This window comes from Misgurnus anguillicaudatus, chromosome 10 (genome assembly GCF_027580225.2).
Source record: "Misgurnus anguillicaudatus chromosome 10, ASM2758022v2, whole genome shotgun sequence".
NCBI lineage: Eukaryota > Metazoa > Chordata > Actinopteri > Cypriniformes > Cobitidae > Misgurnus > Misgurnus anguillicaudatus.
Genome location: NC_073346.2, coordinates 1769194 through 1781523, shown reverse-complemented (window position 1 = coordinate 1781523; position 12330 = coordinate 1769194). Strand labels below are relative to the sequence as shown.

The window sequence follows — 12330 nt, the reverse complement described above, 5'->3', positions numbered from 1 at the left end:
GAAGGGTAACTTTGCAGTATCACAGTATATATTTCCTATGTGATTTTCATATTACATATAACAGCATAATGAAATGAATAAAAAGACAAGGAAGTAGGATTGGCATGTAAATTGTATTATTATTACCGGAAAAACAGCAAAATAACTGAAATAAACTCTGAGGTAATGCGCCAAACACGTTAAAATAAATGAGCAATAGCAGTGGAAAAAAACATTATTATCTCTCAAAACTTTATATGACAAAAATGATATTTAAAGGAAAAATTCTTACAGTTTTTCAAAGATGTAAAGAAAGTATTCCATATTACTCCCATTTATGAGCACGTACATCTCTGGTCTCACTCGTAATGTAATAGGTGATTGACAGGTGCGCATCTCCGTCTTTCAAACAGGTATCATTTTGTATAGTTATGAAAATTATTCATGATTTGATGATTTTATTATTATTATGAAACTGTTTTTTTTTTTTTTTGCAGATTGATTACGATTTGTATTACCGTAGTTTTACTACCAATACAAGACCTTTTTTTTTTTACCACGGAGGGCCAGTGGTATACGAAATTTCCCGGTAGATTTTTTGGTCCCACTCCGCCGTTCATTGGATCTCTGTAGGGGCTAATTGTAGTCCAAATGTTGTTGTGGATGTCTTTTCTACATCAAATTTAACCTCCAACTGCACAGTGACATTGAAACAACATCTTATGCGCATATTTTGCACATCTAATTTTGATCCTCTGAAGGTCTTTTTCCAACGTATACTATAGGACCTCTGTACAAGCGCTAATTGTAGACCAAACATTGTCGTTGTGGATGTCTTTTCTACCTCAAATTTAAACGAATTTTAGACATTTAGACGTTTTTATACTGCTTCATACTTTTTATTTTTCTGAAGGTGGCGTACTGTTCAACTTCATTTTCCTATAGCTTGCTTTGTCACAGCAGCAGATGAAATGCTTCATTTTCTAACCCACATTGTTCTATTTGCCTTAATGGCATGTACCACATTAAACACAATCAGAGATGATGTAGACACAAACTGTGGCTCAGAGACTTAAAAATGAAGCAGTAAATTAGAGGAAAACAGGAAAATGTAAAAAATACATAAATAATTAAATAACAAATAGCGTTTAATCACAAATAACCTATATTCATACAAAGAAGAGAGCGCATCAGGGAAAGAATATAAGTCAATGTGCTCTATGGTCTAGGGCAGGGGCCCGTTCTTCGTACGTCGCTAACTCAGTTAGCTGGATTTGATTGTTGACGATTTGGCATGATCTTGGATCGTTTGGTTCTTCGAAGCTCATCCTACACTTGCTGTCATAGCAACCGGTCCCTAAGCTCAAACCTGCTCAGGAGCAGGCTTATTTCATGTAAACAAGATTAGATTGTACCTTTTTAAGCGGAGGTGATACGGGAGGTCTGACACAGTTGTGTATTCTCCAGTATACGAGCGTAATCTGCGTAAGATGCACGATGAAAAGCTTTTAAAATTCAACACGTAATAAAAAGTATAGATTAAATCTTTTAGCGATGTTATTTAAAAAATATATAATATAACAAACATATTTTTTCTGTACTTGTGCAACTTGTTTTTGTTTAACAGATTTACATCTGATTATACATCTTGCCGCTGATTGGGCCGACATTTCTGACACACCCACCAAACAATAGAAAACGCTTCTAAAAACCTGTTGCATTCCGTTGCTAGTGATGGCTCCCGCGAAACTGACGTTTCGACACTGTGTCGAGATCCCGAAGCGTAAATGTTTCGAAACACTGCTCCGAAATGTGATTCGAAACACCCATGTCACGTGATGAAGTGATTCGAAACACCAAGCGGTGCATTTCACAAGTATTTCGAAAGGTGGCGTACCTGTCGAATCTGCGTCGAATCTTAAACTGACAGGGTAGGAAACAAATCTGACAATACCTCATAGATGCGTTTTTGGCAAGATCAAATACTATAAATTACTGAGAAGTAATTTTTCCTCATAGGTATGTAACACTTAGGCTACTTACAAAAAAATGCATGCCAGCAAAGTGTCCCTTGTGTGAGAATGTTTTCAAATGCTGGAGAAATAATATGTAAAAAAGAAACTGGTTGAGTTTATAAACACAGAACAATTTATATATTTGAATCAAGATCTTTATATGTAAACAATGTGGCATATTATGGCTTGATATATTTTATAAATCTCTTATTATTTATTTGGTATATCTATATTCCATTTTTTTTTTATTAAATAGACCCGAATAGCCTATAGTTATCGACAATTGTGAGCCTAAAAGCTCAGTTGCCAAACAGATGTTAAAACAACAACAAAAAGCATTTTATCATGATGACGTAGCGCATGCATTTCCCGGGTTCGATCCTAAGATCTACGCATGAGAGTCGAGAACACTATCCACTCTCCCATTCTATAACTTGTGTGTCAATCAAACAACATGTGGGATACAATTTGTCAGCGCTCGTCTAAAATCTTGTCAGGACTGCTTCATGTAAAGACATGCAAATGACCACTAGGTGTCACCGTGGAGGCAGTTTCAGATTGATGTCTCGAAGCCTCGAAACAATACGGCACAATTAATTTAACTGTTTCAGTGTTTCACGAAGCCTCGCTCGGCCCATCACTATCCGTTGCACACCGTTTCCAGGAAACATGTCGTTCAACCCGGAAACCGTAGCAAAACGTTGTGCACCGGTGTGAGATTGAACGTGCCCCTGATGTGTGTGGGGAATCCCGAGGACAAACGCGAGCACGCTATTGAGATTATCACGTGAAACGAAACCATATCCAATCAGAAAGCGAGATGAGGGAAGACGGAAGCAGTCATGGTGCAGCACAAAGGCCGCTTCTCAATCCGTAGGTCGCATTTCCAGGCTGTATATACGTCATCAAGACTGTCTTATTTCAGAATATATAAAATTGGCTATTATTCGTTGTTCATCGTATATTGTTTTAATAAACTTATGACTTGTGAATGTAATGCTCAGTTAACTTGAATAAACCAGGTTTTATGACGTATGCAGCCTGTGTCACGGCCGGGGGCGGACCCAACTAGACTAAAGGTCACGCCCCTCTCAATTCTTCCACCTCGAGGAGGTTCCCAAGACCACCCCAATGACCAGACAGACGAGTATACTATAATTAAAATAAACTTGATTAAATATTTAAAAGGGAAGGGGGAAAGGGGAAAGGGCAATTTAAAACTAATGTTCTCCTGCTCGCCTCCAGGGCCACTTGGGACAGGGACTGGGGACCTTCGCTTCACACGGAGCCTCACTTGCACATGTGGGTAATTGCTATAAGCACAGAACAGGTTTACTTCACAGGTTACGTTACTCACAGCACTGGGGATCTTCACACACACAGAGCTTCTCTTGTACAGATAGGTAATTGTTGCAAACAGTGGATTTTCGCTACAGTGTTGGTGCACCGTATTCCTTCGCCCATCCACTCCGGCTGTCCGGGCGTCGTAGGGACTAGTGGGTCCGATGACACGGAGCCGAACGCTTCCCAAACTCCCCCTCCTTCTTCCACGACCGGGGTCACGAGTTGGGGCGAACTTTCGTCGGGGCTCCGCTCACCACGAGCTTCTATTGGAGAGGTCAGTACACACACCGTTACAACCCACAGTCCGCACGGTACACTCTCGATAATACTCACTGGGTTTCACCACTGTCTGCTCTATGGACAAACGAAGCTCTTGTCGACACACCCCGGGCACAGGGTTCAATTTTTCTCGCTCTCCTTAGGACCCAGGCCACAACGGATGTCGTCGTCTCGTGACTCGTCGGAGGCTAGGCAGTTCGAACGCTACAAGCACAGCATATACACAGCAAGTAAAGCGTAAACACCATCAATCAGTGAAACTCACCCACAGCACTCTTATACAACTTCACGTGATATTTAGATCGCCCTTGCCACCTGACCACGACGACCTCGAGAGGATGGTTGGGCGATAACTGGACCGTAAATGGGAGTGAGATGTGTGTTATTCGCAGGCCCGGCGTGTTGTTTATCACTCCTCTGGCTCACCTGCGCTTCCTTTTCCCCACAGGGCCACTGTTTTACTGGTGAACGGTGCTTCCTCCGTGTTTCCGGTCAACCCACGGCTCGCCCACGCTTTCCTTTCCAGTGAGGGCAGGGACCTCAAAAACACAAAGGCACACAACAAAACCACTATTCGTACAAGTATTGCACAGATAAGTACCACAGCTGTTACTCACGCTTTGTTGTCAACAACTGCTATTAACTGCACTCTTGATGGCTCTGTGTCCACTCTTCCTCAAATGAAACTCCACAATATTCCTTCGTCAGCTGACTGTCTCTTCCTCTCTTCCCCAGGAGAGCGATCCGACCAGTGTGATCCGTCTGCAAAGCAGCAACACAGCGTATACAAAGTATACCACAAGCACCGGTGTAGTGTCCCTTTAATTAGTTCCACAGCCCCGTCCTTCTCGCCTCTTCTGGCAGCCGCACTCTTTCCTTACACCATAAGTGTTTTTAGCGGATCAACGGCGCCCTTCGGCTCCTCCAGGGACGGGGCGTGTGTTTGCATTTGCCCAAGGCATAAAGGGACTCCACCCGAAAACCAACTCCTCTCTTTGTGCTTCCTTGGCCCTTTTTATATGGCTTGCCTTCACCCTCACCTCCAATCACAGGTTGCTCCATTTAATTTGCCACACCTGCTGCTCATTACCTCGTCATCAGCGTTGGCAGGGAAACCAGGAAGTAAAATTGATTAAAAATCGGGCCCGGGCGGAAACCATCTCCAGGCGGAACCTTTCTCCACCACTGTTGGTTCCGCCCGATTATAGTCACCCGGTGACATCTGCATATGCGACCTCAGCAGGCTACAGCCTTCGCATTGAGAAACGGCCAAAGTGAAGTTGATGTGGACAGTAGAGATGGAGGATCAGCTTGTTGATTTGTGGCAACAGCACGAATGTTTATACAACGTGTCTTGTAAAAAATATTCCAAGCACTATCATATATGTCTTCCTGCATATCGTCCGCCATGCTTGTTTTGAAGTCTTGCGAGATTTTGTGGGATTTCCTGTGTTCACAGTCGAGACTCTGATTAAAAATCTGTTTGTGTGTGGTGTGCTGTCTTTAACACATAATGCACACCACACACTATAGGAGCAAAACGGATAAATCTAGGATTTTTTATCCTCAAGTTTGTGGTCCATCACATTTTTAAAATCTTATAAGATGTAAAAAATCTTGGGGCCGGTTGCACCAGCTGTGCGTAAGTTACAACGTAGCCTAGTTACAACGTAAATGGGCACTAAGTTACAACTTACGTACTACTAAATGTTTAAACTTAGTTTAAACGTAACAATACGTTGTAATTAAATATTTACGGAAGCCTCTGTCCATGAATAACGCTTGGAATAAGATGTCAGACAGATTACATTACATCGATGAGCTCGTATTAATTATGAAGAGCCGCAGGCTCGTCAACGAGTTTTCAAGAGCTGTTTAATTTTCTGTGTATCCATCAATTAAAATAAGATTTAACATTTCTTCCTGTTTATTTTCTCCTCCATGTGTGGGATAGATATTTTCAATTAAAAGTGTAATGTTTTGAGTTAGATAAAGTTTGCTTTTAACTTTCAGTTTAGGCGAGACAAGAATGAGTTTGAATATACGTACTGTTCAGACTATTTCCTGTTTACCCATTATAAGGCTTGTGATTGGATAAAAAAAATAGACGTCATTCTATGCGACAACGCAATACTTTACGGAGAGCTTACGACCTACTAGCTACGTTCTGCCTTAAGAACAAATGGTGCAACCGAATTAAGTAAAGAGTTAGTTATAAACTAGCTAGTAGTTACTAAGCCTCTAGTTTGGACTTTACGTCCCAGTTTTAGTAAGAACTTACGAACGACTGGTGCAACCCTACCCTGGTGTGTACCCAGCATAAGCTGCAATGCTACTCCACGGCAATTCATTACTGATTATATGCAATAAAATAAGTAAATAATACAAAATGAAAAAATGAATGAAATAAAATAAAATGAAATAAAATAAAAAATACATTTAAAAAAAATAAATGAATAAAACCCAGCACTCCTCCGCCGTGCTGCTGTGGGCAGCGAGCAAAAAGCCAAAAATGAAGCCTCTGACCGCCCCCTGGTGGGGGAAGGGAAAATGACGAGACTGAACAGGTGTTGTGTCGAAGTCTGTTCCCCCTATGTTCCCCCTATTTTTCCCTTCAGTGTAGTGTTTTTATTGGCGTTTTTATCACGTTAAAGGTTTTATTATTTATATATTTAAAGTTTTAATGGCTACTGAGATGTATGTGTGTGCATTTCTGTAATGTATCTGTATTGTTCTTAATGGTAAGTCAATTATTTTTACAGTATGAATCATATTAAATGTATAATATTTATTTAATTATGTATGCAAACATCACATTTTTAAAACAACCAGTAAAGGAAAAAAAAAGAAAAAGACAGGCTATATTTTAAAAGAAATACTCTAATAGGAAACTGTCAAATGTATGAAATATTTAATAAATTGTATTATAAAATACATGATATTATGCCTTTTTAGTATAACCAATTCAAATCTTTAATCTTTCTAAATGTAACGTGATAAAAACGCTATAAAAGCACTACACTAAAGGGAAACAAAGGGGGAACTGAGTTCGACACAACACCGGCACATGCCTACTTTTCCACCCTCCTCTCTTCCTGTTTGCACTGACAATTAACACACATAATGATATTTTTATGTAAAAGATTGAGGATTCACATTTTATAAATGTCTATTAATGTATTTCTGAGGTGAAATCATTGCTTTCATTGCATATGGACAAAACATAAGCTGCCTAACTTTAACTATATCCTTTCTCACCTTCTTACTTCTGACGTCTTTAAAAAAGTTTTCATTAAAAAGTTTTAATTCATCGTGATTAAATGTACTTCGAATATAATGTTATCAATGACAGTGTGCAGCAGGCCAGCAGCAGAACATAGGCATATAGATCAGAGAGCTAACAGCCATGCAGATAACATATTAGTTGACGTTATTTAACAGTATTTACATTACATAACTATTAATATACAATTTTACAGTAATAACGAAGGCACTGTAATAATAAACACTTTAAAATGCGTTTACTGTGGGGTGATTCATCTTATTAATTTGCCTTCAACAACTTCAATCTCTCATTCGTTGCCTGGAATGGGGGACCGGAGAGTTTAAAGCTGAATGCCGCCACCTAGCGTACTGGATGAATTCATTTTTTTCAAGCCATTAATTTAGCTTAAAAATGTTATTAGGAACAGTCTAAAGGTGTATAGTGACAATACAGTATTATTGTCTGTCAGGCTGAGAGTTAGTGATATGAATTCTCAACATTATGAAAAACAGGAGAGTATAACAGAGTGTGAATTAACATTTAAATCAATAAAGCTCCTACTCAAAATCAATAGCAGTTGTAGCACCAGTATCATCAGAAATACACCTTTTCATTCTTTAAGACCTGATATGTAATTCTCAATTTCGCAGTTTGTCATATAAATGGCATAGGATTTTCTGCCCTCTTTTTTTTTAAAGCAAGATTTTTTTATTAAAAGCACATTTGATGTGTCTAGCAATGTGTTTGAAACTAAGACATTTTCTGAAAAACTTTATATATTTATTCAGAAAAGTGGACAAACAGGTTTATCAAATGCTTCAGTTTAATGGTGTATACCAGACTGTAAACAATGAACAAAGCAATCCCAATTCTCAAACAGCAACTGTTAAATAACAAACTTAATGGAAAATATTTACAGACAAAGGTTCAATTAGCTTTTAAAAATTCTCTACATTTACAACTCTTTCCTTAATCTGTACTTAAAGATCTCTCATATAGGTCTACCGACTGTGACTAGCTGTATGGCAAGAAAAAAGGTAAGCAATTAATCAAACAAACATATCTCTGTTTCCATTTATTTTATGTGAAACAAGACTTTTGTTAGTAATTTTAACATCCGCACAGTCAAAATGCAACATATCTTGAAAAAAGGCATTTTTTTGCAATTTAATTAAATAGCGATGCCAATGCGACCCTCTCTAGTGGATGTGAAAAGAATATATTCCGCATTTTTTCACAGAAAATGAAAACATCAGCATTCGATAGAGGTTTATGCCACAAGAGTTTATAAAAACATTAAAGCAATTCATCCAAAAGCAACCTTACTTAGAAGTGTCAAAAAATGACCCTGAGTTAACAGTCATACATGGAAAGAGACACTAACCACTAGTTGAGTATAATTTCAGTAAAATGATCTACAATCTGCATTGACTTCCCTTCACTCTGGATTGATTTCTGAGTAAACTACAGTCTCATCTCCACATGGGTCTTCTATAGTGCCCTCTACCTGTAGAGTAGAGCCATCAAGCTGAGTGACTATGTAATGTGTCCCCTCGTCATTGACGATAACCTGAGTAAGACCCTCCTTTAACATTAGCTGACTAGCTGCAAACTGTAGCACCTCTTGCATTTGCTTAGAGGTGTGCTCATGGGCATGTACCTCAGCCACAACATCCACAGATTCCATAACCTTTTCATACACATGCCCTTCACTTTGACTCTCTGTCTGGGAGATCTGATCAGTCTCCTCTGGGGTCTGTTCTGACACTTCTGTTCCGGTGGTAACCTCTTCCTCTCTAGCACTGTCCTGTTGCCCCAACTCTGTAACAGCACAAATCAAAGCATCTAAAGCAGATTCAGACATACTTTTCGCACCTTCCTGTCCTTCCTGTCTAATTTTTCCTACAGTCTCTCCGGATGACTCTACGAGCACATACTGGGTGGTAGTACCCGGAATCTGGATCTGCCCTCCCGTGAGCTGGGCCTCCACCGATGATACCTCTTGTCCAGACGAGATGAGCTGTCCATCCTCAGTTATGTGCAGCACCTCACCCATTTGACTTGACATAGCTAGGGTCTGTAGAGTGGCGGCAGCTGATTCTTCTAGGGCCTGATTGATGGCCACATCTCCTTCACTGTAGCCTTGAATGATGATGACCTGCTGAACTGTCTCTGAGCCCAGTTTGGCATCCTCAGGGGCAAACGAAGTTTCTGCTTGCACAAAGGTTGCCCCCTGTCCTTTTAAACGACACTCAAAAGACTTGGAAACAATTCCTGCAACAGACACGAGAGGAGAGAGCAACAACAGAAAAAAGACAGATATTAATCTAATTAATAGGACTCATATTGAATTTTAATTTACTAAATGCAAATGAACTTCATAATGTTCAGAGCAGCTTGTTTACAACTGTAATATTGGAGGTTTGTAAAAACACAAAAGGATCTTTACTTAAAGGTATAGTTTGCCCAAAAATCAAAATTATACCATGATTTACTCAACCTCAAGCCATTCCAGATACATATGCTCAGTTATCTCAGAAAATGTCCTAGCTTTATATCACTTAGAAATGGTGTCCACTTTCTTCAAGTAGTGAAAGCTGTAGTTGGGATATAGTGGAGTAGTGACGCACACAGGGGGTGAGGCACAGAGTAGAGAGCAAAACAACAACGCCAGTCACAAATTAAAACAAGGATTTTAAAGCAAATGGCGGCGGATTTCGATATAAGACAAGAGTATACTTAGTTAACTTTATCTGTAGCTAAAACAGCTCAGAACGCACGATTCTCACAAGAGTCTATTCTCACCGGATCTCATGGGTACGCATAATGCACATTTGCCTCTCAACAGAATCTAGCTATTTTCGTTTGCAAAGTTTTAAATATAGATATTTCTTTTACAAAATCACATAGATTACCTTCAGGCCTGTATTTATCCCACTGGAGCCGTTTGGATTTCTTTTGTGTGTTTTTTTCTTTGGGCTTGAAAGAACTGGACCCCTTTCTACAGTAAGTGGTAAAAAGCTTGGTAGAGCTAGGACATTTTCTAAAATAACTGAAATTGTGATCATCTGAAAGATGATGGACATACTGTATGTATCTCGGATGGCTTGAGGGTGAGTACATCATGGGGTGATTTTCATTATTTGGACGACCTATCACTTTAAGAGAAACACATTTATTTTATTATGTCACATTGAAGATGACTTTTTCACCTTCTTAAAAATAATAAATGAATAACTGAATGTATGAAATGTCAGAGAAAACAGAAAAAGATGAATTCCTGCATGAAGATAAGCCAAGTCTGGATTTTCAATGTCAGGGTGAATCTCTTTGAGATGGTTTCTAAAGTCCACTGGGGCATTGGTGGCATAGCTGCACATTGGGCAGTTATACATCATCACCCCCTCATGTTTGCCTGTATGAAGAATGTGCTTACGGATGTTTTCTGCACAGTTGGATCTGCCAAAAACATAAGAAAGGGTCAGAAGAGAGAAAATACATTTTGGACTACCCATTTTAACGGTGAACATTTAAAACATTTAAAACAGTGTAAACAGTTAAAAACATGTGATTATTTAAAAAAGTTCAGCTGAAATGACCTTTTCATACCTGTAATCACACCAGGGACAACGGTAGGGCTTCTCACCCGTGTGTACACGCTTATGGCGTGTCAAGTGGGACTGTGTGGTTGATGCAAAGTTGCACAGCTGACATTTAAATGGTCGTTCACCTGCAATTAATAAAGCAAATGCATTACAACCAGACAAACACTTAAGAGAAATGAGATATTGTTGCATCTGTAGATGTTTATGCATGTACCTGTGTGTTGGCGACGGTGTTTTGTCAGGGCATGACGGGTGCCACCAGCAAACCCACACAGATCACACAGGAAAGACTTCTCACCTGCGAAAAAGAAGAAAAAACGATTGACAGCAAGAAGAGACATAAAAGCAGAAGTTTTGGTTTTAAAATTTACTATATACATGGAATAATACATGGTTCTTAGGAGCATGCAGAGTGAATCGTCACTCAGTGGTGTGGTGGTATCTCCAATTTACTGAGATGGCTTAACAGCATCAATCTGTAATAGGGGTACGCTGGGCCAAAACTAACGCAAGGTTAGTTGTAATACGAACCGTTTACATTGTTGCACAGAATTGGGCGATTCGTTTTTTTCCGTATTGTTGAAAGAGTGTTTTGGTGGCATGTAAGTAAATTTTCCCATCATATGTTTTTATTTTGGTTTCTGAGTTGGGTGTGTAAGATACCAAAACCAATGTTATGTCATCTTAATCAGTGTCTTGTTGACTAAAACATAGCATCATTTTGAAATATGTCTGCAGCTCTTAGCAACTTTTTTGGTAGGCTTGAAAATATTTTCACCCAGCGGGATTAGTTGTTAACGAACCCCTCAGCACTAACGATTTTCTTTATATCTTTAATATTGATTGAATAAGGTCATGTCAAAAATGAAAATTATAATAAAATAAATGGCTAAAATCAGACTTTGATTTTCATTATCTCAGAATTTGATTTTGAGACTTTAGCATGGTTTTTACAGACTGGGTCACATATATTTTTTTTTGTCATAATTGTGCTGCTTTTTCTTACATATTTAGACATTTGTATCCATTTTTAATTGAACTATGTTTAGATGAGGGATAAGAATATCTTTAATAAGAATATTACATTTGATTTTGAATGTTGATCTCTCCCAACATTCCCATGGGAAGGTTGTGGACAGCTTAAAAAGTAAGATGAAGGGGAGGGGGGTTAACAGTATTTCATGCATTCTGACTTATTCACACAGTTTAAGAGATGGTTTCCTCATGCTAAACAAATGCAAAGTGTCAAAAAAGCAGTTGGACGTGTTATAGAGTATTTCTGTGCCAAATGCACTTTGCTGGGGTTCGTACAAGTTTTGGAAAGTTTTTTTCGAATACGGGTCCAGCTGATGTTTCAGGGGTAAGCTATACGTATCACTTCTTTTTATGGGCACTTCCCCCAAAAAACACGCCCACACGTCAATCAGCGGGAGAGCAAGAACTCTTTCTTCAGCGGGAGAAGAAAGCCTGCATTACGGAAACAATGGATATAGTTTGTTTATTCGGGGTAGCAGCAGAGTTTTGCGTGTGTGTTTATTTAATGCTGGATTTCATTGAAAAGTCCCAACCAGGTCAGGAGTTGTATGGGGCAAGTAAGACTTCTGTGTTATGATGGAAAAAGGCACAGAAGTGCATATTATTAAATGACACGAACATGTAGTGATCATAAGTTATCCAGTCAGTGTTGTATTAAGTGTTGAATCCAATGGGTGAGCCTCTGCTTGAAAACAGCCTTCCTCTTCTGCTGACCTCCAAAGCAAACAAATAGCTGATCAGAAGATCTGCGTGTGGTCAAAGTAATTGCGGAGTGCGCATACTGGACACAAAAAAATGACAAGGCTAA

The 12330-nt window shown here is 39.1% G+C and overlaps 1 protein-coding gene across 2 annotated transcripts in view; it reads right to left on the bottom strand.

Moving 5' to 3' along the window:
• Positions 1–7687: 7687 nt before the first annotated feature.
• The window catches only part of znf407 (zinc finger protein 407), a 41750-nt gene continuing 37107 nt past the window's right edge, over positions 7688–12330 (bottom strand). For both annotated transcript variants that reach the window (XM_073871769.1, XM_073871770.1), the window contains exons 6-9: positions 10702–10785; positions 10492–10612; positions 10168–10341; positions 7688–9161 (exon numbers count right to left, since the gene is read on the bottom strand). In XM_073871769.1, coding sequence (XP_073727870.1) covers positions 8321–9161; positions 10168–10341; positions 10492–10612; positions 10702–10785 — 1220 coding nt within the window. In that variant the 3' untranslated portion in view covers positions 7688–8320. The remainder of the gene's footprint in view (positions 9162–10167; positions 10342–10491; positions 10613–10701; positions 10786–12330) is intronic.